This window comes from Acinonyx jubatus, chromosome D1 (genome assembly GCF_027475565.1).
Source record: "Acinonyx jubatus isolate Ajub_Pintada_27869175 chromosome D1, VMU_Ajub_asm_v1.0, whole genome shotgun sequence".
NCBI classification, from domain to species: Eukaryota; Metazoa; Chordata; class Mammalia; order Carnivora; family Felidae; genus Acinonyx; species Acinonyx jubatus.
In genome coordinates this window covers 44,166,462-44,194,404 of record NC_069390.1, presented here as the reverse complement: position 1 = coordinate 44,194,404, position 27,943 = coordinate 44,166,462, and the positions used below count along the sequence as shown (strand labels likewise).

Here is a 27,943-nt window from a genome sequence, read left to right as displayed (position 1 = left end):
TCCAGAGCCTAGAAGAGTACATAGTTAATGAAATAAAACATGTTAAGTAAACAGAGTATGACCAAATAAGTAAAGCTTGAAATAAAAGATACAGAAAGAAAAATAAAAATTAATATTTGAGACTAGTCAATCTCAATAATTATTAATATAACTTTGGGGGAGGGACATATGTCCTCAAAAATTTTGCCATGTCTTTCAGCACAATTATTCTTCAAAAAGGTACTTTGTCCCACCCCTCCTGCATAATGTAATTCAGCTAGAGAGAAATGGCAAATGAGGTATCTTTATACAGAAAAAATAATGAATTAATGGCCTACATGATAAAATACTCCCAATACTAATTTTGTGCCTCATTTATTTATTTTTAAAGTACTGTCTCACATCACTGTCTTCCAGCAATCAAGGTCAGCAAAGTTTGTGCATACATTTCTGGTCAAGAAATCTCTAACCACATATAAAGCTGCTTTTGAGCTCACTGGAGTAGCATTATTTTAACTAAGAAGTAGAAATAGCATTGTTACCACCAGAGCAAGCAAACACAAAAATGAGCCAAAAGAATATTACATGGAACAAAGCCAAAGCTTTATGAAGCCAGAATCAACAGAAGATTGAAAGCTACACAAATAAGGATTTCCTAGATGTTCCCCAACCCAGAGAATTCTATAAAGATACCAAATACTAAACCTCATCTCTTGGATAATTTAATTTGGTGGGTCAGCACTACCCAGAAATGTTCTGTTTTAAGCAACAAAGGTGAATCTGATATAACAAATTCACAGACCTACACATCTGGGAACCTCCAGTGACCCTCACTTCAAAGGCACAAATGAATATTAGCAGATATCCACAATAATGAGTATATCTAGTACTATGTATTTCCAAATGGAGAGGAGCAAATATGAATGATGAGAGCAGTTTTATCCAACAAACTGGGTTTAATAGGAAGAGACCAACAGAACCAAAACTTATTTTTGTGGTTTTTTTTTTAAATGCCTATTGTATAGAAAGAATCATCAAATTAATACCACATCTTGATTCACTGATGCCTTGAATCATTCAATTCAGCAAATATTTACTGAGTGTGTGTCTTTGTTCTACGTACTAAGGACAAAGCATGAACAAAACTGATCGAAACTGAGAAGCCCTCATGCTACTTACATTCAATGGTTTACAGATCTTTAGATACAGAGAAGGCAAAAACAGGTAAGGCAAGAAGAGGACCCTGACTCTACTATTGGGGGTAGGGGTGGGGTCTTTTCCTGGGAGGCTACAGGGGCATACTGTGGTCAAGGTACTAAACAGAGACAGTGGGGGTTAGTACACTTGGGTATTATCCTAAGTGTAATGGGTTCCTTTCTCAAATTAACAGTGGCCACTAGCACCTAACAAGGAGGAAAGGAGGGGGGGAGGCTAAAGTAAGCCAGAGGAAGAAAGGGTAAACACAAAAAGAACAGAACAGTCCATTTCTAGACAGGGCTGAGTCAAGGACAAGGAACTTGAAATCAGAGATACAGCAAAGTCCACAATCCAAGCACACATACTGCTGTATTAAATTTCAGAAATCAGTATGCTATTATATGTACCTACTTTTACATTTTAGCAAGCACAAGCAAGTCAACTACCTGTGTTCTCTTCCTCCACCTTAGATAGAATAAACAAGATGATCAATGTTATTTATCTCTAAGGGGCTCGGTGTGTGGTAACTCTAACCATTCAAATTCTTCTTATTTAATGACAATTTCAGTGACTTTGTTCTTTCTATTGCGTTTTATTAGTGTCTAGAAAAGGGTTCAATAAATATTGGATGGATGGAAGGATGGATGGATGGATGAGATGGGAAGGAAGGAAGGAAGGAAGGAAGGAAGGAAGGAAGGAAGGAAGGAAGGAAGGAAGGAAGGAAGGAGCAAATCCAGAGATACAGAAGCCAAAAGTAAGTTATTAATAAGCAAAAGCTCTTCTGCTTGACCTCTTCCCAGATGGGTTCAGAATCTCGGGAACCAATAATAGGAATGTCCAGGGCTGACCCACAAATTCAAAGAACATGGAGAACTGGCATTTGCTATGTAACAGAAAACTGGCAAGAAACTAGAAAAAGTCCAAAGGATTGTGTCTAACACAAAGGCAGAAGAGAATGAACTGGGTCAATAACTAAGAGCAAGTAAGACTGGTTACTGAGTAAGAACCCTTTAAGGATGATGACCAAAAAGTCAACATTTCTAAACAGGGGAAGAAATTTTTATGGATCCTGTGGCCTGTCCAGGCTGTTAGTAAAGCAGGTAAAGGTACCAAGACATTATACACAACACCCTTAATTCTAAAGAGACTTTAAAAAGGTAAAAACCTTTAGCACAGCACCTCAACTTCAAATGCACGGTGTATGGCTCTCAAGGCTGGGAGGTAAAGTGGTCTTTGTACAACTAGAGCCTTAGAAGAAGGTGCACCTGAGGCCTAAGATACCTGTGAGAGAGAAGGAAATACTGGCAAAGAAAGAGTGGAGGCATAGGTTAAGGTATCCCAGAGCTAAGTAAACAAAGTGTTTCAAAAATGAGAGTATGAGCATCTGTGTCAAACGTTACTGACATCTACATAAATGGTGACCTTGACTGGGGTGCTGCATGCCTGAGGTCAGAGCAAGCAAGAATGGCAGGAAAGAGAGGAGAGCAAGTGTAGATAATGCTTTTAAGGAGTTTTGCTTGATACAAGGAGCAGAAACGTACACAGAGAAGAATGTGAGATTAAGAACACGCTTTTGCTGTAGTTACTTTTTGTTTTAGAGATGAGAGCCACTGTAGCATGACATGCTTGTGGGAATGATTATGCAGCAGAGAAACGGAACAACCAGAACAGAACCATTGCTGGGGTGACATCTATGAGCTAGTGAGAAGGAGCGGGACCCAGGGCCTACTAGAGAGGATGGGCATAGATAGGTAAACAGTTTATCCACAGAAGTGAGGAAAGGCAGAATTGATGGGGTACATGTGCACTTAGGTTAGTATTATGTGGAGGTGGAAACATGCAGAAATATCTCAGTGAAATAGGAAAATATGATTCATCATTAGCCATGAGTGAGGAAGGGGAATAAAGCATTGTAAGTTTAAGAATGAGAAAGTGAGTAATAAGCATGAAAACAAGTGGGAAATGAATGGACAGGGAAAGGTGGTAGATTTCCTGCCAGCCAGTATTCAAGGCTCCTGTAAGTGCAGCCATCATGCGTGAGTGCGAGTGTGCGGGAACCCAGAAAAGAGAAGAGAAAGCATAAACAGGAAAAAGTTTTTCTTGGCGCCCATCCTTCAGAGTAGAATCTACGGGAATGAGCAAAAATTAAGCAGTCAGATATGAGCCACTTGCTCTTCTCCCCTGAGGATATACACAGCTGAGCTCTCAGCTACAGGTAATTTATCCTGTGTACGGTTTAAAGCAGAGAAATGAATACAGAAGATCTTACTCCAGCCTAAGTGCGTATGTTTTGGGTGATGGAAATATGAAACTTATCATCCCCTACAATGTTCCTCTCATCACCTTGTTTCTCATTTTACCCGGAGAATCTTTACTCTTATAAAAAGGGGAAAAAAACCTAGATGAAAAATTTTGTAAGCCTATGGCATGAAACAAAGCCAGTGCTGAATATCTGCAAACAGATGGAAACCATACACCAAACACTGGCAATCTTCGGTACATAGAGGATTAAGAGTAACGCATACAGACCCTCTGCCCCAAGCCCATCACAGCAGGGCCTATGCGGGGGGGGGGGGGGGGGGGCATACATTCCCCTACTTTCCCTGCCCTACTTTTCCCAGCCACCACCTACCCTACAGGAGACCTCCCACGCACCCCAGGCCTCCTACCTAGTTAGTCTGTTACTAGAGTTGTATATGACCATGAAAAGGGTTTGACAAAAACCTTTTCCATAATCATGGCAGAAAGCACTCAGGGGTGGGGTAGAGGTCAGTGTTAAGATTGGGGGAGAGCCACTTGCTTGCCACAGAGCTCCTCTGTTAGGATTTCCCAGATTCGGTAACATAGAAAAGTGTTTCTAGTATTAGAAAGGACTGACAAGAGCAGCAGACAGGTTCTACTGGCAACATTTAATAAATATAACTAGGTTCAGAAACGCTGAAGGAAATGACCCCCCCCCAAAAAGGAATTAAAAAATAAATGTACTCTATACTCTAGGTTTCAGGTGTGAGCAGTGCTGTATTCTAAGTTATTTCAAACCACTTATACTTGTTTGAAGTGAAGATCAAATTTTTTCACCATAACTTTGTAATAATTCAGATGTGAAAAGGACCTAGCAGTAAAACTTATTCTACATTAAGTATCACGAGTAAACATTTCTAAATCTTAGCATTAGAATAATATCATTCCCTTAAGCCCATGTTTTAAACTTGATATACCTTCAAAAAAATTTTACAAATAGAGCACACAAATCAAAGATTATGTTTTAAATAGTTAACTACAAAATAGAAGGCTGCCCTCGATGCTATTATCAACCCATTTTTCCTGAGGTTTATACTTTTCAAACAAAATGTTAAAAACATCAACACAAAGTTATATAAAAACAAAAGAGAACTTAAATGCCAAAAAAAAATTAAGAAACAACTTAAAAACTTATATTCCAGATATGGGGTAGAGGCTAAAGCCCTAAAAGAAATAGACACAAAAAGACAATGTAGAGCCTGCATTTATTCCTATCTGACCTTGTTCTACTCCTTCACAAAAACGTGAGCAGACAAGGTGCCCAATACTTTAAAAATTAAATGTGAAATAAGAGGGTAAAGAAACAAGTGAGTATAATCCAGCCTACAACTAAATACCAAAAATATTCTTTTCTTACAGTTTACTGGTGTTAGAGCCAGCCAGTATAAAGAAGTAACAGAAAATTCCATCATTAATGGGACTTAGGGAAAATCCAAATACTGTAATTTACGTTAAAACCACTCTCTAGATGAAGGTAAATTAGCATTCACTGAATGAGTTTATGGGGCACCTGGGTGTCTCAGTCGGTTAAGCATCCGACTTCGGCTCAGGTCGTGATCTTGCAGTTTGTGAGCTCGAGCCCCGTGTCAGGCTCTGTGCTGACAGCTCGGAGCCTGTTTCAGATTCTGTGTCTCCTTCTCTCTCTGCCCCTCCCCCACTTGTGCTATCAAAAATAAATAAATGTATAAAAAAATTTTTTAAAACACTGAATGAGTTTGGCCTTAAGTAAGGGTAACTTTAAGATGAGCTAACTGAATTAGAGTTGTGGTGATTACTCACGAAATAAGAACATGTGAACGGAGGTGGTACAAATATGGGCCTACAGAGTCAACTGAAGTGTGGTGTAAAAATATGTGAGAATTTGACTTCCCCAAACCCAGACTGCCAAGCTCAGAAGTTTCCTTGATCATGGCACTTTCAATGGTTTCAAGAAACACATCCATTCACTGACATGATCATCAATAATGGGATTCCCAACAGCAAAGTTCCTTCTTACCTGTCTTTGATGATCCAGATCTGCTTTATTACCAATTAAAATCATTGGAAACTCATCCCGATCCTTCACTCTGAGAATCTGTCTTTGAAACTTATAGATTTCTTCAAAACTAAAACAAAAACAAATTAATTTGCTCAAATCTCAGAATTTGGCAAGTTCCACAGCCCATTTAGTACCTTATTACTTTTCCTTTTTCTATAAAAACAAGAAAATCCAAATTCAATAAAATAGTGATCTACACATGAACAGGAGATCTACATGTTAATACTAGTACAAACCTGCCTCGATCTGTGACTGAAAAGACCAACAGGAAACCCTCGCCGGTTCTCATATACTGTTCTCTCATAGCTCCAAACTCTTCTTGTCCTGCTGTATCCAGAACTAAAGAGAAAACAACACATGTAACCGTGTTCGTGTTTTCATTTTATGAATGACTTTCCCATAAGGGCAGGGCCCAATTAATGTGGGTCCTTTAGAGTATATATTTTAGACTCAGTGAAATAAACAAAAAGCCTTCTCTTCCTAGTGCTTTATTCTCAACACTAGAGACAAATATATCACCCAGCAGACAGTTTCAGAGTCATCTTCATCAATACGAGTTGATTTTTGTAAGCTAGAATATATTAGCATACCAATTACAAGGTTAAAAATATCAAATATATCTAGGCAGATGGAGTCAGACAACCTCTAAAGTCACTTGGATGTTTTATCTCCTCCACAGAAAGGACTGAAAAAGATACCCATTCAAGAAAGATCCCTTGGTCTACTCCCCCCAAATACCTTAAAGAGCAGGCGCTAACGTTATTTACTGATCTCTCTGAATGAAAGAATCCTCGAACTTAAAAGAACAGGGCTATCTTTTGTGGAGATGTGTAATGTGTAGCCAAGCCCAAAACCCTATTTGCTAAAGCCTCCTCCGTGCTATAAATTCTAAGCAAGTTGACAAATATTGACTCTTTTTCTATATTTACTACACCCATTTTAACCTTTGCAAGAAAGTAGATAGGGCTGAAACTTCATGCTTCTTTCCAAATGTCCCTAAAAATTCAACTCCAACTAGTTACCATGACATGATTAGTTTCACCAGCACAAGATCAACACAATTATTGTTTTATATTACATTTGCTGAGGAATATTTAAATAACTTAATATGTAGGATAAATATTTAAATATTCAAATATCCTAATATGCAGATTCATCAATCAAAGCTGATGAAAGACACAGGCTTCAAGACCACATTTCAATTGTAGTATGCAACCTAGCAAAACACCCAAGCTTACTTTTCAAAAATATGATATGTAAACTATCAAATAAAGGAAGATTACTTACTATCTAGCCGGGCTGCTCTGTCATCTATCACACACTGCTTTGTGTAGGAATCCTCGATGGTTGGGTCATAATCCGTCACAAAATAGGACTGTAAGAAAAATAACCTCATTTTTAAATTTATGTTTACTTGCCCACCCAAGTACCAATTAACTTTATCAAATCTCACTGATACAGAATGAATAGCAATAGTTTCATTGTATTAAGGTTTCTCCTACTAAACCTTAATAAACGTTTACTACCTTATTTGGTTTACAAAAATAGTAGTATCCTACTACAGTTGGTTTCCAACTGAATAAAACGTATTCAGAGTAGCTTCCAAGTGGAGAAAACGTACTGATATCTCTGAATCCTCCTATCTGATATATGCAAGAAGACTGCAAAAGACCTAATGCAGTGTTTTCATAATTATATATAATTTTTTCAATTATATATACCTAAGATGGGTGTATACACACACACACACACACACACATACATACACACACACACACACATACACACTCACACACACACACAGTGCTCACAGTCTTATAAAAATAGAAAAAACACACTTATAATTCAAGTCTATCCGCAACCCAGGGGTAAGCATCAGTTCTAAGAACAAAGGAGTCTGAAACAAAGGAAGACAAACAGCCTGGAAGATCCCACATCCCACCTTCATTTCTCCCCTTCTTTCCTCATACTTGGTTTTTTCCCATTCATTTGCCTTGTGTATTATCATAAGGAAACATGATTTCGGAATTTTTTTTTCTTTTGGCTGGGATCTCAAACTTACTCCTTCACTGTTATTTTTGTTTTTTTTTTTTCATCTCTAGCATCTATTTCTGTCTTTCTCTGTTAGCAAAGCCTCCCAACTTATCTTCTGCAATCAGCAGAAGAAAGGACAGTTAAGGTAGCAGAGTAGGAAGGGAAGAATCTCAGTGAGCCAGTTAAAAATGTTTGTGTATTACACTTCACCGTTTTTTAAAGGTTTTAAAAAGAAAACAACAGCGACAGTAAGACTCAAAGAGACTTATTTCCCACTTCTTAAAAGGGCACTAACTAGGACACTGACATCATCCTTCTTTTGTTCTGAGCATCTCCTTTGCTCTCCCCTCTTGACTGACTTCCTCAAAGCCTACTTTCCCCCTGACTCATTACCAAATCTGAGGGAATGACTTGGAGGAAGGCAGCTTAATGCTGGGAGCCAGAGCCAAAGGGGTTCAGCCATTCTTCAGGCAAGGGTTCCTGGCAGCTAGACCTGCTGGCTCCAGGGACACAGCATTCTTAAGTGACAACCCCCGGCATGTGTAGTATGCAAACACCAAGAAGCTACTCAGAAGTAGGCACTCTGAACAAGACTTCTAAAGAAACTCCTGGTTGGGGAGTTGGGGGTGGGAGGGAGACACAGATCTGCTTGCTACTACTATGACCTCATATATTGTATTTTTGAAGGACACTTTCCATACTTTATTTATATTTTAGGATTAACTTTAATTGCTTAAATGCAGGGGTTTTTTTGTTTTGTTTTGTTTTTACAACAAAGTCAGTAAAAGAAACATTTACCAACAAGAGCAGCTCTGAGTAGAAATCCATCTCCATCACCATCCTATTCCCATTTAAAAATAAACAGATATCAAAACAGAGATTATATTTTTTGGCCTCCGCACCTCTTCAAAAAGTGATACAACTGGCAACAAATAGTACCTTTATGCCCACTATTCTAAATAACTTAAAACTGCAGTCTTTCCCCAAGCAAGTTGGATAAAAGCATGCTGTTTACATCTTTTTAAGATTAGTTTCCTGAAACAGGTTCCTCAGCAAGAATCGGATACTTCCTGCCATGCTTTTCATCTTGTAAAACCTGAATTTTATTGACTACTCCCAGTTTATACCTAAATGTGCTAAAATGTGCTGCACTGTCCCTCCCACTTTGAAAAAATAATGGACAAATATTAAATATATTTTAATCATGAATAACTAAAATTCTTTCGATGTGACAGGGTTGTTGTTTTTTTTTTTTTTTGCACTGTTGAGACAGAATTAAGACATTAACGTATGTAGAAGATTATTGGGTTTAAGTAACTTTGAGGGCTATTAAAACAAATTTTGTTTTCCTTTTAGTGGCTATTTAAGTTTCACATTTACTTTGGCCATCTTACCTCCTGAAACGTAATAAAAATTTTGCCACTTAGCTAACTAACACTGGCATGCACTTGTTTCACTGATATTAATTTTTAAGGCAAACTAATTGCTGGAATTTCTAGATATTTAGGTCTACATTTCATCTTCATTGTGTCCTGTTTTCAAACTGCACCTGTAGGGACCATCGCCTTGTTGCTATATATCGATTTTAAGGAGCCATCCTCTTTGTAAGCATCTTTCTCCTTCATAAAAATTCATCCTAAGGGGCGCCTGGGTGGCTCAGTCGGTTGGGCGGCCAACTTCGGCTCAGGTCATGATGTCGCGGTCCGTGAGTTGGAGCCCCGCATCGGGCTCTGGGCTGACAGCTCAGAGCCTGGAGCCTGCTTCAGATTCTGTGTGTCCCTCTTTCTCTGCCCCTCCCCCATTCACGCTCTGTCTCCCTCTGCCTTTCAAAACTGAATAAATGTTAAAAAAAAAAAAAAAAATTCATCCTAAGGAACACCGCTCCAGGCCCTGACTGACACAGAATCCAAAACCCTCTTCTCTCTCGAAATTCCTATAAGCCACAAGTCACAATGTGCCTAAAAAGAGCATTCTTCATGCGCAGGTAGCAGGTAACATATATAATCATCCTCTCCCACTACGAAGACATAATGTTTCTGTTACTTAAACCCAGGCACCAGATATTTAAGGTAGCATATCACCAACAAGAAATCAGTCCCTGGTGATGGACAGTGCTGGATTTGATACTAACTGTGCCACTTTCTAGCTGTGGAAACTGAGACATGTTACTTCTCTGACCTTTAGCATCTGTAAAATAGGACAGTAACAAACCCTCCTGGAGCAGATAAACTGAAGAAATATTTATAAAGTGCCAAGACATGCTGATGATTGATAAATGTTAACCACACTGTATTATTATTTCTGTCACACAATTAGATGATATGAGTTAGTGTTTTTATTCAAGTATAAAGACCCGTTAATCCCAGGAACAGCTGTAATAATTCCAATCCTGCTTATACCACAAACCAACCTTGGGACTTGGTATCCAAAATGTTGTGAGTCAAGATAATCTCCCCATCTGGAGTTTTGGAGATATTGTCTGGAACCTGAGCAGTAATTACACAGATATACACATAGGTAAAAATTCATCAAGCTGTACACAAGCTGTGTGCACTTTTTTGTACATATACAAATTACACCTCTATATAAGACACATAAATTTAATGGCCCCCTACTGTTTACAGGATTCAGTACTTTACACAACATGCAAATCCTTCTAGTTTGATCTGTGCTGCTCACCATTCGAAGCCTTATTTTTCACTACCTAAAGTCCTCAGCCAATTGCTCTTGCTATCCTGGTGGACAGTTTTTTATAGAGAGCATCACAGGGACAAGGCCCTATTTTCACAGAGCCCACTGCTTTTTAGACAACACCCAGTAACTGCGCTGTGGCTGTGGGTGAGAGGAATAGAGAATGTTAAATGTACTGGCCAAAGAACTGAATACCATGCTAGTTCAGAAGGCAACAAAACATAAGTGGTTAATACCCTACTCCTGTAGGAACTGTGTGTACACTCACTTATAAACATAGTCCAGCAATTTGCCAAAGAAGAATACAGTCTCTCTCCTGAGGCTGCTAGAAGTTACCAACCACAGTCCAGAAAGGATATTCTATAGCAGATCGTAAGAAAAAAATAAGTACAGTATTTGCATAGCAGAAGACCATAGAGAACAGTACAGAAGAGGGAAGGGGGACAGCAAAGAGAAAGTAATGTGCTTTCTTGGTATCACAAGAAAGAATGCATGCAGAAGGATCCCAGAAAGAAAGAGAACGCCTGCTTTCAAAGGGCAGGATGCCTTCCAGGTAGTAAGAGGGGCAAATGGAGCTAAGTCTCTTTAAGGTTAAGATATACAGAGAAAAGTTTAGAATTAGGGAAGCTATCCCATTCACACAGGGAGTCTATTTCCCCCTGATAAAATCTGACAACCTGGCGTGGGTAAGGTCGTCAGAAGCCCTTAGTAACACAAGAGCATTATGCTGTGATGTCAGGAATAGTATTCCTGATTATATGCCACTAGATTGCACAACAGGAATTCTGCTTGGCTTAAGAGAATTGCCAGCTCGCCATCTTCCCATTCACAGCAGCCTTAAGGAAGAAACGGAAGGGGGAAGGGGAGGAAAGAGAATAGGCTGAGGCCACTTCTGCATTCATTGGGCGAGTGAGAGCCCACTTTCTCCTGACCCCCAGCTACTGGTGAGAGTGCAGTTCCCAAGCACTGCCACAGAGCGGTGTCTGGTCTATACACTGGGACGGGTAATGTACTGGAAATTGTGTGGAACTCCGTAAATCTAGCACACTGGTTAAATTCACTACCCTTGCATATGTAAAGACAGGAGGCTAGATCTAAAGTGCCACTGGGGAGTTTTAAACAAACGACAGGACATTTCTGAGCACAGTGCCATTTTCAGGAAAGTCTCAGGAGTCCTCTAAAAACATGGGGTACAGGAGGAGGGGAAAGGGAGACTTTTTTTCTTGACATCCTAGTCAGCTCACCCTTTTCCCCCACACTACACACAGAATCCACATCATGAAACATTCCAGGTACAGAATTCTGTGGTTCTCTGCTCCCCTCCACTCCAAGTCAGTACTTTCCTATTTTTAATTCTATCCACAAAATCTGTATTATGGTTTTTTTTTCAATTATGATAGAATAAACCAAAACAGGTTTCCTAAGGGCCCATTTTCTATTAATACAAGCACTTATAAAGTCTTTGTTGGTAACAGCATGATGAGAAGAAAACTTATGGGCTACAGGGTCTGAAAAACCTAAAATTCAAACCCAGATACCGTTCCACTACTAGAGTCCTTGGGTAAACTGATTAACATCTCTAAAGCCCATTTTCTTAACAGAAAAGGGTAAGAAGAGGGATAATTTAAGGAGGGCATGTCCCAGTGCCGGCTTCAGATGCAGCACTGAAGGATCATGGGAAAAGAGAAACCTCTGACCCAAGGGGCGGAGCACGGCTGCCCCGAGGCAGCCACGGAAGAGCCTGGTCAGAGAGAGCAGTGTATGCCCCATTCTCTTCCTGGCTAGGACTGTCTGTCTGCCTAGGTTCCACTGCCTCATCCCACCACAGTATCCTAGTGTGTGGGGCCACCAGGGAAGCAGCAGGGTGGAGTGGAAGGAGCCTGAGTTATACAGACCAGAATACAGTTCAGCTACTTTTACTACCTATGGGAAATTAAAGCACCACATTTAACCTGTCTGAACCTCAGTTTCCATGTGTGTTAAGATGGAAATAATACTGAGCTTGCATGATTGTTGTGAAAAGTAAAACTACTGTATGTGGAATACAAAGTACAGCCTATGACACACAGTAGGCCCTTGTAAGTCTTAGCTAATGAAGGCCAATCCAATCCATACCTTACTTCCTTTGCAAGGCCTTCAACACCCCAACCAGAAAACAATCTCAATATGCCTTAATTTCTCTTATCCTTAAGGTGACAGGTCTGAAAATATATACACCAAACTTTATATATACCTTGGAACTGATACTTACATTTTCCTTTTCCAATTGCTTATCTTTTCATATATGTGTACATGTGAATGTATTAAATGATGCACTGAGCTAAACTCAAAAGAGTAGAAGCATACTTTCCTTCAAAGCTCTTCTGTGTGCAAGCTCTTCCTTGCTCCTGAATGAAATCTAACACGTCTCCTAATTTTTTCCAATCACTCTTTGATTATACATAATTGTTCAATCACTATCAGCCCCAAAACATCATGATTTCAATAGTTAAGATGTCTAGTATTGACAATTAGTCAATACTCATCTAAATTAAAAAGCTTCTTTCTCCCTTCTGAGATAGAGCTTTCAAGAAGTCTGCAGTGGAGTAGGGGTGTGGCAGGGGGCACCAGTCAAATATTCTTTCTTTCCCCATTTTGCATCTCTTCTACCTCTAACCAGGCTACCTCTGGCTCCTTTAGTTTTGGAAGTGAAGGACTGGGGAGAGGTAAGGGGAGTTGAAAGGCCGCACCAATGAAATCTGGTGCCCATGCTAACTTTCTGTGGGTTTCCTGGAAGAATCTTACACGAGACCCTCCATGTGCAATTCCCATGACTTTAGTGAGAAGAAGCTATTTACACTTCTAACCCTCAAATCCTGGAATTTCCATTTCCATCCTGGTTCATATCATCTTCTAGGTGGCCATGCACAGCATCCCTCTTTAGAAGGGTTTAACCTGGTTCTATCCAGAGGCTCAAGGAAACACTACTATCTCTGAAATACAGATTACTTACTAACTATACAGCCCTCTTCCTTTCTCTCTGCTCTCCTATGGATCCACAGATTCTCATACTACTCATTATACTCTACCAAATACCAGGGATACATGTCGAGTTTTCAGAATGATTCTAGTAGACATTCCCTTATCATTTGGCTTCAATGAAAGGGGTTTAAGAGAAGCACCCTGCTCTCTAGAAGCTATGTGTGGAGGTAGGAAAAGACACAGAACACACCACAAACAACTCTCTCTAAAAACATCCTGGTCTTAGAACCCTTAACTCTCCACACTTTATTTACTGGGGATAAAGAATGGGCTAAATGTGCAAAACCAATTTAAGGCCACCTTCTAAGGCCACCTTAGGCAAGTTCTTGAAATATGAAGGTAACCTGGTAACTACTGCTTTATTCTCAGCCTCTCAAGCTTCAAGAGAAACTCAAATATGGTAGAATTCCAGTTAAAGCCCTGTTATAGATTTCCAACTAGATTTGATGTCCAAGGCCTACCTCATGCTTCTTAGAACTTTCTTGGAGTTAATAAGCAAGGTACACTGCATATAGTCAGAACCTCAAAATACTGGAATACTTAAAAAACACTCTAGGTATGAAGATTATAATGAGAAGTCAGAAATTTATTTCCCAGAGCACAAGGACCTGGTTAGCTATCTATCAGTGCCTCTGTTTGCTAAGACAAGAGCAGTGTAAATCCCTCTGGTAACACTAGAGAAGGCTGCAACAACTTCAGGCAGCTGGGGCCAGAGTCAGGCTCTTCCTGGTGTCACTTTTTAACAGCAGCTGTCAAGTCACAGAGAACCTTTGTTCCCTGCAACACCCTCTCTTATTGTTATGTCAAATGTTTCCAATATAGTTGATATTCCTTTACTCAAGGACATATTTTTTTCCTGACTGCAATTAGTATTTCATTTAACCTAACATGTATAATTACGGAGATCCCCATAATGGATCTTCCAGGACTCTAATGCAGAATAAAGAATACCCTAAGTCCAGTAATCCTTTTAGTTTCTTCTTAACAAAACTCAGGCCTTCAGTCAATGTTGCTAATTGTGTCAGACTGTCTATAGCCACCCTGTGCCTTTCATGTGACTTCTGTGCCATCTCAAGGATGATACACCTCAAGTGAAGTATTCGGTTGCAAACCGATGGGCCTGGTATGGAATGAGAAAAAGTACAGTACAAAAGTCAACTTACAAACTGGTTCTATTTCAAATGTTTGTTTCTAAGTCAGTTGGTGCTCATTTCCCCAAGGAAAAATTGTTCTCATCTGTGTTTAGGTCCATAAGGCCAGACCACAAGAGCTACCACTGAAATATGGTCCCAAGCCAGTATTAACCCTGAATTCTATTCTAACCTCTGAAGCGGAGGCATTTGGCCCAAGAAGAGATGGGAAGGGAATTTCCCTTCCTTTCCTTTCCCAGGGCAGACAGCCAGGTAGAAGCTGCACCAATGAGGAAAAGTTTATCTTTGGGGCACCCCTTGGACAACCCAGCCGCATCATCCTGCCCCAACTTCCCATTACCCCACTCTTACCCTAGCTTCAGCTTCCCTCTGAAAATGTTCTAAGTAGAAAACCACTTACTACTCTCCCCACCATTCCTTCTATTCTCTGCTCTCAAATCAAAACTAACAATCCCTCAGGAAAGCTAGATCTCACCCAGAGGCACTTGGTGGAAAATCATCAGTCCAAATTAGAGCACGCTGTGGTAGGAGTTCACCCCTAGCTCACCCCTTCAAGTGATGCTTGCTCTTTTAAAAAGCAAAATTCTGGGGCACCTGGGTGGCTCAGTCAGTTGGGCGTCCGACTTCAGCTCAGGTCATGATCTCGCGGTCCATGAGTTCAAGCCCCGCATCAGACTCTGTGCTGACAGCTCAGAGCCTGGAGCCTGTTTCAGATTCTGTGTCTCCCTCTCTCTCTGACCTTCCCCTATTCATGCTCTCTGTCTCTCTCTGTCTCAAAAATGAATAAACATTAAAAAAAAATTTTTTTTAAGCAAAATTCTAAACCAAAATGAATCTTTAGTAACATTTTTGGCACAGGTCAAAAAGAGAAAGAAAAGCTTCAGACTCTGTGAAAGGAAAATTATTCAGGGTGTAAACCACCATTTCATGATGTCAGCTCACCAAAGGGAGCGTTACCTTACTCCTCAATTCTTTTAATCCTCCTGAACCCACAGGCTTTAAAAGGAAAGAGAAAGGATTTCCTCTTTCCTTCTTTCCCTTCCCTCCACAAACCCTATCAACTTGTAAAACTAAGGAACTGCGTGTGAACTAAAAATTTTTGGTTCACAGTACCAGGGGAGTGATTTTGATAAGGGGGTGGGGAGGCTGCCAAGGCTATAACCAGTATTCATATATACAGATTACTAGTAGGTAAGACAAGCTTAACTCAGGTACTGCCTACACAACTACATATCCATCCTTCAGAGCTGCCATAATATTTAGAAACCAATGAGCAACTGAAAGCCAGTGGCCTCTACCTACAGCATGATAGAGTTTATTTCCCTTGTTTGAACTTAATAGTTATTCATTTGCTCCCATCCTGCAATAATTGCAGTCTCATTTCAAAAGATAACATATAAAGCCTAAATGAAGTCCTAAGGATAGGAATTAACAATTTTTTTGAAGTACAATGACAACTGGCACAGATAGAAGTGATAAACAAAGGGCCGTAAGCCTAAATATGTATGATATGTGGACATTAATAAATAGCTCATATTATCCCCATGGGAAGTTTGAGTAAATCCCATGATGTTCCCTTTTGCACACCAAGTCTTTATGGTGTCTTTCAGTTCTTGCTTTAATGAATCTCATCTCCTAGGGAATGTCCCTATCCACCCCATCCTTCCTATTCTGATAGCTATTACCTTAGCTAGGTTAGTCTTCCTTATCTCTACCCTCATGTGGACTGGAGCTGCCTCAACAACTGGCCTCTGTGGGACATTTTAGATGAACAAGACAGCCCCTGAACTCTGGGGCATGCAACTGTTCAGGCCTCACCTGGGTCCCATCTCTGTATCCTTCCTGTCCATATCAGAGTCCTCCCGTGGCGGGGGGAGGGGGGGCGGGGGAACCTCACACAGACCTCAGAGCCAATACTGACTTTAGGCAGGAAGCATTTTCAACCATTACAAGATCCACATTCAGAGTCTCAGCACTATTGGCTCTTACTTGCCTGACCTTAGCAGGACAGTAACAATGCTGATAACTGCTTCTGTTTCATTCCCAACCCCGACATCACCATCTCTCCACCCTCTTCTCAGACTTTCCCAATCAACACAGGGTTCCAACTGTTATAATTGGCTGCTGCTACACTTAACTGTTTTCTTCTACTGGTAATCTGCTAAGTAATCCAGGCCATTCCTAGAACTAGGGCCTCTTTTTAAGAGCTTTATTGGAATATAATTCGCATACCATAAAATTCACCCATTTAAAGTATGTTGTTCAACAGTTTTTAGTAATTCACAAGGCTGTGCAACCGTCATCACTGTCTAATTCCAGAACATTTTCACTACCCCCAAAAGGAATCCTATACCCCTTAGCAGTCTTTTCCCCTTGTCCCATCCCCTCCCACTCCTAGGACCACTAAACCACCCATCGGGACATTTCATGTAAATCCAGTCATACATCATGTGGTCTTTTGGGTCTGGCTTCTTTTACTTATTAGCATACATTTTTAACGTTCATCCATGTTGCAGCATGTATCAGTACTTTGTTTCTCATTCCTTTCTCAGTGATATGCCATCACATGGATATATCATACTATATTTATCCATTTATCAGGTAATGGACATTTGAGTTGTTTTTATATTTTGGCTATTATGAATGATGCTGCCATGAACATTCATGTATAGTCTTCTGGGTGAACATATGCTTTCACTTTTCTTGGGTACGTATCTAATGGTGGGATTATTGGGTCATACTGTAACTCTATGTTCAACTTTTTGAAGAACTGCCATTTGTTTTCCAAGTAGCTATGCCATTTTACGTTCCCATCAACAGTGTTTGAGGGTTCTAATTTCTCAGTATCCTCACCAATACTTATTGCTGAACATGTACGTGTCTTTTTAATTCTAGCCATCCTAGTGGATATACAGTAATATCTCCTTACAGTTTTTTTTTATTTTTTTTTTTAAGTAATCTCTACACCCAACATGAGGCTCAAACTTACAACTGCAAGATCAAGAGTCACGTGCTCTAATGACTGAGTCAGCCAGGTGCCCCTCCTTACAGTTTTCATTGGCATTTCCCCTAACAGGATATTGAGTATCTTTTCACATGCTTGTTGTCCATTTGTGTACCTTCTTTGGACAAATGTCTGCTCAAATCTTTGCCCACTTTTAAACTGGGTTGCCTTTTTACTGTTCGCTGTAAGAGTTCCTTATATATTCTGGATACAAATCCCTCACAAGATCTATCATTTGCAAAATTTTTTCCTATAGCCCCGTTATTTTAAAGTCTTCCTACCTTAAATTAGTACACAGTTCCTAAATCTCAATCCCAGGCCAAAGTCCTGTTACCAACCAACAATCTGCCATAATTCCAACTTCCATATACCCAGATTTGTGGGTTATATCTGCCCTTGTGCTCCATCAACCAACTGCACTAACCTTCTACTATGCGGTGCATCTGCTTATGGTAACTGCTACCTAGAACAAAACTTCCATTGCTATACATTCCTTCTCCCCTAACACCCATCCAGTCCACCTCAACCCTGAACTTTCCCCATCACACTGAACTTGCTCTGCCTATACCATACCCTAGCACAGTTCACTTGTGCCAGTTTGTGAATTACTACCCTACTTCATCAATTCTAATATGCCATCAAATTTAAGACCAACATTAATTTATGTGCCAAGAAAGAATAAAAAAACATCAACTATGGCATGTCTTTGATTTTGAAGCCTCTCAATGTCAGAGACACCAGAATGCAGGGGGAAATGTCTCTTAGAATCAATGAAATACAGTAGTTCTACACAACAACTCTGTAAGGCTGGTATTGTTCCCGACGAGATCATTGAGGCTCAGCAGCTAAATGACCTATCAGAGGTCACAAAGTCAGTAGGTTGGTAGAACTGAGATCCAAATTCAGGTCTGACTCCAAAGCAACACCACTTCCATTACACTTTCTTTAATCTGCCACGTTAACATCAAAGCATGCAACATGCACCAGTTTAAAAAAGAAATATTGTTACTCTTAAAATAACTTACCTTTAAAATTATAAACTGCTATGGCCAAATAGAAAAAAAATTAAAAGTTTCATTCAAAATGAAAACACTCCATTTCTACATTAAGAATAAAGGTCTAAGGATGGCAACATAAAACATTATACATACACACACACACACACACACACACACACACACACACACACACTTTTTGATCTAGCAATTTCACTTCTGGAAATGTATCTTACCAATACATCTGTTCATAGGAAACAACATGTACAAGATTATTCATTATTGAATTTTTTTTAATCTAAAAGAATGGAAGCAACTTAAATGTCCTTCAGCAAATGACTGCTTAAATTATAAAATACTCCCTCAATATGAATGCAGCCATTAAAAAAAAGAATGACTTCATGTACTAATAATGTGGAGTAATCTCCAAGATATGTTGTTAAATAGTTTACCTATTTGCTTTATGGTGCATAAAATATCTCTGGAAAGATACACAAGAAAGATACACAAATACCATTACCTGTGGGAAGAACCCAACCTGGTTGCTGGGAGACACCGGATGGGAGGGAAAATTTACTGGAGGCTTTGAAATCCAAAACATGTGAATGAAAGAGGGAATCAAGGGGAAAGACCTAGACATATTAAACACAAACTCTTTAACAATAAAAGCAGAGCATGAGAGTGTGAAGACACCTGATTATAGTCCCAGCTCTACAACTAGAGAAGTGTTCCTGGAGGAGTCAACCTCTGTCTTGACTTTCAGTGTGAATGAGGAGTTTGCTTTGTATGATCTTTTAAAAGACTCCAGCTAATTTTATTATGGCATGTTTAGCTCCTACACTGTGTCAAATGTAATTTGTATATGATATAAAGAATTCCTTTGTTTTTTATGTGTATGATAAAATAGAAAGAATATCAGATTTTAAGCCAGGAAGGTTTGCTTACAGCCGTAGCTCCCACTACTTTCTAGCTGTAGAATTTGCAGCAAAGCACATCACTAACACAAAATACTATTACCTGGGAAGTTGAAGTTATAGCTACTTTCAAAAGTTTGTTACAAGGAGTCAAATAAGATGCATAAAAATTTACTAATATTTTTATGCCACTATGTGAAATGTAAATTATTAATATACACAGAATCCCCCTTCAGGTATTATAAACTAAGTGTAGGAATGAATGTGGATTTTGGAGTCTGTCAGGCCTGGATATCCCATTTGACTGGTATGAGATCTTGGGAAGGTTATTTAAATCTCTTTAATAAATCTTAAATCTCAATTTCCTGACCTATCAGATGACCATAATGATTCTCACTTGAAAGGGCTACTGTGGAGATTAAATGGCACGGTCAAATACCCTGTACACTGCTTAGCTCAAAGCAAGCACTTAAAAAATGGTTCTCTTCCTTTCCAAACTTAGAAAGGAAAGACTGCCCCATAAAGCAGGTAACTAACCAACTCCTTTTGCTGCCCAGAGCCTGGCCTGTTACTTCCCTTTTCATTTCCTTTCCCTTCAATCCACTGCCACATACAAATATCCTAAAACCCATCTTAATTTCTCATCTCTTCTAGAACAGAGAATGAATGATCTGTAGGAGCACAACTAGAGGTAAAGGTGGCTGGTGATTTTCACAGCCCACGTTCTACTCAACTTTTAACAAATGCTAACAGAGCACCTACAATGTCTAAGGAGCTGAGGACGGAATCCAGGTCTCATGGGGCTGTGGCAGTTCTGTGGAAGGCTGACCGTCAACATATAAGTATGTATAATATAGCAAAGGTCATATGACCTCTAAAGGAAAATAAAGGGGCTGACAGCAGCAGAAGCTAGCAAGGAGAATGTGATATTGAGGGCCAGGGAGGACTTTGCCGGCAATGTGACATTTGAGGACAAAATCCAAGGTCAGTGGAGAGAATCAGCCACGCTGCTATGTGGAGGAAGATCACTGCAGGCAGAGAGAACATCACGTTAAAGGTAGTGACGTGAGAGTATGGGTGACATGGCTGAGCAGCAGCAAGGAGGGCAGCGTGGCTATGACAGAATCAACGACAGGGAGAACAGTACATGAATGGAGGCATTCATGTACTCCAATGTAGGCCATGGTAACGACTTTGGGTTTTATTCTAAATAAAATGAAAACCACTGCTGAGTTTGATGCTCTAATCTTACTCTATACTGGCTGTTGCCTTCCTTTCCCACTCTTGCTATGCAACAGACAGAAGTCTTCTGATACTTCTAATCCATAGGGATTAGCCAAGAACCATCCCACAGACGTAATCAAAGCAGTGTGTATGTAGGTACATGGTGCTTATGATGCCCTTTAAGATGTTGTGACAAAAGATTTCTATTGATTCAAAGGGGGAGGGAAAGCACTTTATACATATTTAGAAAAATGTTGGTCAATTATACTTAAAAAATGTATTACTGAAATAATTTAAGTTTATTTATTTATTTTGAGAGAGTGAGAGAGAGAGCGCACACACGCGGGAGCAGGGAGGGGCAGAGAGAGAGGAGAGAGAGAATCTCAAGCGGACTCCATGCTGTCAGCCCAGAGCCTGACACGGGGCTCAATCTCACGAACCAGGAGATCACGACCTGAGCCGAAATCAAGAGTCGGACACTTAATTGACAGAGCCACCCAGATGCCCTTAAATAATACATTTTTAAATGTGCTTATTTTATAGAAACATAGGTACAAATGAAGGATATTAACATTGTGAACTACCAAAGATATATGTACACCCAGGCAAAATGTTCAACGAGCTTTGTTATTGTGAAAAACTATTAACAACCTAAAAGTCCGTTAACAGGAAATGTTAAATGAATTATGGTAGATCCATTATAGAATAGTAAAGTGCCACTGAAAGAATGAGATAAGTCTCTATGTATGGATTTCAAAAGTATCCACGGTATATCAAGGTCATTCATTCAACAAATATTTGATAAGTACTTACTACTCAGGAGCTGGGGTACAGTCCTGAAAGAGAATGAAACTGATACGGCCCTGGTGCTTGTGGAGCTCACATCTTAGTAAGGGTGACAATACATAAGCAAGCAGAATAAAGATGACAATTTTTTAAACAAGTGCTACAAAACAGAACAGACCTATGCGGATCGAGAATGGATGGGGGATGGGGCTTGTTTTTAAAAATGACATTACCAAATACTATAGCCATGGGTCTATAGCACAGGTGAACTTTAAAAAAAAAAAAAAAAGGCCTTATTGAACCTCTTCTCCTAATAACAATAAGAACTAAATTTCTCATGGCTTCCATTTCAAAGTGGGAGAGAAGGAGAGAATGTTCTCACCAGAGTTTTCCTCCAAACCACAAGCCAGGAGGCTGGGCCAGCACTTCTCAGAAAGTGGTTCTGTCTATTCACACCAAGGACTACCCTTCTTACTTCTGATTATTTAACCTCATTTATCCACCCAGCAATTCTTGGCTTCTATGAAACCCCTCCTTGCAGCACACAAATTTAAATCAGACTAGATCACTGGATAAATTTAAACTCTTTTAAGTGGAGACAAACATGGTTCCTATCAAAAGGAACCATACATTCGTCTTACAAAAATACCCAAATATGTAGATTTAAAAAGTCAAGAGCTAAATGGCATGTGTCCACAGAATTTAAGACTTTACTCACACCATTTAAACGTCCCAAATTATAGCTTGTCTATATGTGCACAGCCTAATTTCACAGTACAAGAATGCCACATCAATCGCAAACCACACGAAGAGAAAATAAATACGCAACTAAATTCTGAATCACATTTGTATGTACTTAAGTCAGCTACTAAAACTATTACTCTGTTTAGTAAAAGTACTTTTACAGTGCTTACTTGCAGATTCAAGAAAAGGTTTACTCACTGTAGTGGGCTGAACTGTGGCACTCAAAAAAAGACTAACTCCTAACTCCTAACACCCCAGTACCTATGAATGGGACCTTATTTAGAAATAGGGTCTTTGCAGATACAATTAAGTTAAGGATGTACAGATGCGATCATCCTGGATTTAAATCAAATCCTTGCATCTTTATAAGAGTAAAGAGTAGAAGATCTGAGACACAAACAGACAAGACCCAGAACGGAAGGCCATGTGAAGGCAGAGACAGAGACTGGAGTAATGTGTCCACACAAGCCAAGTACAACAAGGGCTGCCAAGAATCACTGCAAGCTGGGAGAGAGGCATGGAACGGGATTATCACTCAGAGCCTCCAGAGGAAAACTAACTCTGCCGACACCTTGACTTCAAGGTTTTGGGCCCCCAAACCGTAAGCGAATACATTTCTATTGTCTAAAGCTACCAAACTTGTGCTAATTTGTTATAGCAGACCTAGGAAACTAATACACTCATCTATAAAATATGAACTCCTTCCTTCTCCCTAATAATTTTTTGTGTGCATTTTACAAGCCCAAGAAAAGTGAGTGAAAAAACAGAATAGTTTTTCTATTCACAAGCTAGTAGAACTGAAAAACTGAGCTGCCTTCATAGTAGCAGCGTTACAATCTATTGCAAAAAGATATACATAGACACATGAAGTAAGTTTTCGTTCTCTGGACTAGAAAGATTCAGTTGGTCAACAAAAACACAAAAAGTGAAAGAAAGTAAATGGATTTAAATGGTTCTAACTTTGGGGAAAGTAGTCAAAAAAATATGATAAAGTCAAGAATTCATAACTAATTGTATTATTTTTAGTTGTTTTTTAATTATAAAATACAGCCTCATTCATTGTGAAATTTGGAAAATCGTAAGAAAAAATGTTAAACTCACCTTCAGAATCAAATCCTGTCCTCACAATTTCTCCCCTTAATTGCTCAAGTAAGGCCCATCATTACAGGCCTTTGTTTACAATCAAGTTAATATGGCAGTTACACAACTATGAAATTGAGGGTCTACAATGGAAATTCTGATCTAATTTTAACATAAGCCTTATAATTGAAACACACAAATGGGAACTACAAGGAGAGGCTATTGTCATGGGGGTTTCCGACAAGGTGCTTTCCCTTGATCATTTTGGGTCCTAAACTGTTCTGGTCTCTAATCATAATTTACATATCAACCAAGCACTTGATTTTAGAAATAATATTTTTAAGTGGTGAAAAGCAGCCAATGAAGATCAAAATATTAACAAGTTTTATTCAAGAGTTTGACTAATGATCTCCCACATTTCACTTTCATTTTATTTTCTCAAAAATAATTATCAGATAGATAGATGGCACAAAAGGTAGGTAAAGAGGAACAGCTAGTAGCTGCCACGCAGTTGTGCAGGTTGAAACACTGAGAAAGAAAACTGTTGCCAAACCAAATCTCTGAATGCAGGTTAAACAGCAATGGTTTTGTTGAAAACAAAAATTTCACTAACTCCAGGTACATTTTCAATCTGTTCTGCCATCTAAATATGTTTGTTCAAAATTACACAGCCTCCCCACTCCTTCAGTGTGGGCTACACACAATGACTTCCTTCCGAAGAACGTGGAACACAGGGGGAAGGAGACTAGTAGCTTTAGAGCAGAGAAACCACACACACACTATCCTCAGCCAGACAGCTATGGTCAACATCAAGAGTCAAGAATCGTGTTGACAGTGCACACCCTTGATGTGATGTGATGAGCATGGCACTTTCCACCTGTGTCTTCCTCCCCAAAACCCAAAACTCCAGTCTGGTCATAAGAAAAACATCAGACAAATTCCAATAGAGGGGCATTCTACAAAAATACTTGCTAAGTTCTCTTCAAAATGGTCAAGGTCACCAAAAAGAAAGGAAGTCAGCCAAGAGGAATCTAAGGAAACATGACAATGAAATGTAATGCAGTATCCTGATGGGACCACAGAACAGAAAACAGATTATTAGGTAAGAACTATGGAAACCTGAATAAAGTATTAACTTTGGTTAATAATAAAGTATCAATATTGGTTCATTAGTTATTAAAAAACATACCATATAATTTAAGAGGTTAATAATAGAGAAACCGGGTGCTGGGTATATGGAAACTTTGTTTTATCTTCTCAATTTTTCTGTAAACCAAAACTTTTTTTAAAATTTTTTATTTTTTTGAGAGAGCGAGCAGGGGAGGGGCAGAAAGAGAGGGGGAGAGAGAGGTGCAGAGAGAGAGAGAATCCCAGGCAGGCTCCACATTGTCAGTGCAGAGCCCCAAGTGGGGCTCAAACTCACAAACCCTGAGATTATGACCTGAGCCAAAATCAAGAGACAGGCGTTTAATCCACGCACCCCTAAAACTTTTCTCAAATAAAGTCTATTTTGAAAAAATTTACATGAAAATCATTTCCAGAAAAATAGTAATTAAGGTCTCAGTTTTCTAATCACCTACATATAAAAGCTATGGAAAACTAGGGCCACTAAGCAGTTTCTTCTAGCACTAAGATTACATCTAGATTTTGCAAGACTGATAATTAAGGTACTCAGGGGCAAGATAAAGGGAGGCTAGACCTACACTACCTTTCAAGCAAATCAGATGATTTACAGTGATAAGGGTGTGAAAGCCCCAAGTCTCATAATCACAGAGCTACTTATGAATACGATAATCTCAAACCAATAAAAGTAACAAAAAATAGTTCAGAAGAAGATTCTTCTAAAGCAGAAACTTACGTGCAGAAGTTTGGTCGTTCTTCACCATGGACTAAAATAAACATTATGTCCCTAAACACAAGGACTCCCCATTTCCTCATTTACATAATGAGAAGTGACTTTGGCACAGTGCAATATTCAAAGGATACTCACAAGATAATACTATATCATAAATAAAAACATAACATTCTTAGTCTTTCACTTCACTGGAATCTGCTAAAAGCAACAAATTCAGGTAAAGTGTACTAATACTTTGTCACTGAGGTACGCGTCAGTATGAAGCAAGACAATCAACCACAGGAGAAAGACAGAATGGATGCAGGAGGGGAAAGTAGAAGTCATCGTGAACTACTTATTAACATTTACCAGGCCCTCCTCTTAAATATTTGCCTCCTCCTGCAGCAGTGTTCTGAAGAAATTCTCATTTCAATCAACACTTAAGTGAGATGACCCTAAAAACTGCTACACTGCAATTCAGCAAAAGTGGGCTTCTAAATGCAAGTCAGACATTGGAGATAACAAAAATAAATTGAGTAACAGTTCTTGCCCTCCAGGTATATACTCATGGTCAAACCAGAGGCAAGAAAACAAATCCCATCTTTTGTTGACTCTAGGATGCCATCAATTGGAAGATGCATCCTATCTACAAAGACATTAAAATACGAATTTTTTAATGTCTCAGGGTGCCTGGATGGGTGAGTCAGTTACACGTCCGACTCTAGATCTCGGCTCAGACCATGATCTCACGGTTGATAGATCGAACCCCACATCGGGCTCTGTGCTGATAGTGCTGAGCCTGCTTGGGATTCTCTCTCCCTGTCTGTCCCTCCCCCACTCATACACTTGTGCTCCCTCGCTCTGGCTCTCTCTCAAAAATAAAGAAACATTTTAAAAAGTTTATTAATGTCTCGGAATGGATAAGATATTACAGTTTCTGAGTGATAAATGCTAGGGTGAGTTTAGCAAAAAGCACCGTGGAAGCAGAGATGTGGATGCACTACCAACTGACACTGCTACCTTCACAGTTCTGGGGTGCAGGTGTCACTTGAGCAGTGCCACAGCTTGTAATCCTCTACGTCAGTGGGGAAATACAATTCAAAAATTATTCATACATCTTGCCAGGAACAAATTTATTTACAAAATGCAAGACAGACCTGTGAAGATGCAGAATATCTTTATTAATAAAATATTTTAGAGCCAACATGAATAAATTCATATTGACATTTCACTAAATTATTTGGGAAACAAAATGCGCCGGACATTTCTTTAGTTCTAAGAAACGTAGTCATTTTATCAACAAGAAACTCAGAAGTGAGAGAACTTACCAGTTTTTCCTTTTGACCTTCCTCCACAAAACAAATCATACCCAAGCTTTCAAATGTATGAAGAGAGCAATCATCAACTACACTTCTAAAAGAGAATCAGGCCAGAGCACCTGGGAGGCTCAGTCGTTAAGCATCTATCTGAGATTGCCTCAGGTCATGAGCTCACAGTTCGTGAGTTCGAGCCCTGTGTAGGGAGACCACGAGCCCCGCTTCTCTCCCCCCCCCCCACCTGCGCCCTCTCTCTCTCAAAAGTAAACAAATAAATACATAAAGGAGAATCAGTCCATTTTTAGAGACAGCAGGAAGAGCAAAATCATTTTCATGTTTTTCCCCTTCAGTTAGGACTAACACTCTACTTTAGAACAGGAAAACCCTGTCTCTGCAAACTCCTTAAGGCCATGCACATAAACCCTAGAGAAATATTTGTTGAATGAATGAATCACTATCGTAATAAATCCTATTTTTGGACGTTCACTCTTTTAACACTACAGTGCCCAGGGATGAAATGGCATCTGTTCAGGTAGGTGCCCTTAGAAGCAAACCCCTTCTTCCACGGCAGTATTCCTGTGCCTAACCAATGGAACTCTCACCCAGTCTCCCAGGACAAGCTTCCCTGCTGTGGTCATCACAAAAGAGCCAGACTCGGCCGGGCCATGGAACAGCTGAGGCAAAAGAAATATTTCCTGAGGAAGGCAGACAGTGTACAGTAAAGACAACCGAAATACAGATATTTTATTGATTCTTTCAGTCCCCACTTTTGAGGCTGAATTATTCAAAAGTCACTGCAGATCAGACTTGCAGAAAAATTAAGTTTTACATTTCAAACTCCTTCAGGGACACAAACACAGATACACATTGAGTCACATGTATTGATTTGGCAACAATACCTCTACAGAGTTTATCATGTGCCAGGCACTAAGTATTTTGCTTACATTAGTTCACTGAAACCTCACAAGAAGTCCATGAGGTAGTAAGTACTTATTATTTGTCTCCATCTTACAGGTGAGGAAAAGGAGACATAAGAGGTTCAGTAACTTGCTCAAAGCCACAGGCAGTAAGTGGTAGAGACTGATTCCAAGCAGTCTGGCTCGATTAGGTGCCCAAAACCACTACATTACACTGAGAGCTACCTTCGGAAAACAAAATAAATGTATTGCCTCTATTTTGTCTGTATTTATGGAGTAAAATGTCCAGACCTCAAATCTTCCCCACACATCTCAGTCAACCTTGACACTGGTAATAAGCTGGCCAGAAGGCAAAGGAGTGTTTCCTAGGTATGTATCACCGGCATTGCAATAAACACAGATATAAAACTATCCAGACTCCCTTCCACCTTCTGAGAGCACGATAACTACAAGTTCACCATACATAATGATTTCTCCTTCCCCTTTAAAGTGTTATCAAAATATCTCATACCCAATACTAAACTGACAAAAGGTCATGATGCTACCCAAGACTTATGGTAGAAAAATACAAATAAGTTTTATTTTTCCAAGTACAAAATGGTTACACAACCAAAACAATAGAAACTTGCAGGATAAACTAGCAAAAACAGATGCAAGAGAATCCAACATGATGAGATAAAGGAAGTTAGTTCCATTCAACCCATACTGAGCCTAAGA

The 27,943-nt window shown here is 39.5% G+C and overlaps 1 protein-coding gene across 2 annotated transcripts in view; it reads right to left on the bottom strand.

Moving 5' to 3' along the window:
• The window catches only part of RRAS2 (RAS related 2), a 74,887-nt gene that overhangs the window by 9,386 nt on the left and 37,558 nt on the right, over positions 1-27,943 (bottom strand). The window contains exons 1-4 of one of the 2 annotated variants that reach the window (XM_015068751.3): positions 26,912-26,962; positions 6,803-6,890; positions 5,752-5,854; positions 5,474-5,582 (exon numbers count right to left, since the gene is read on the bottom strand). In XM_015068751.3, coding sequence (XP_014924237.2) covers positions 5,474-5,582; positions 5,752-5,854; positions 6,803-6,890; positions 26,912-26,947 — 336 coding nt within the window. In that variant the 5' untranslated portion in view covers positions 26,948-26,962. Of the gene's footprint in view, positions 1-5,473; positions 5,583-5,751; positions 5,855-6,802; positions 6,891-26,911; positions 26,963-27,943 lie in introns of those variants that run through there. The other variant, XM_027073077.2, reaches the window with a different exon arrangement.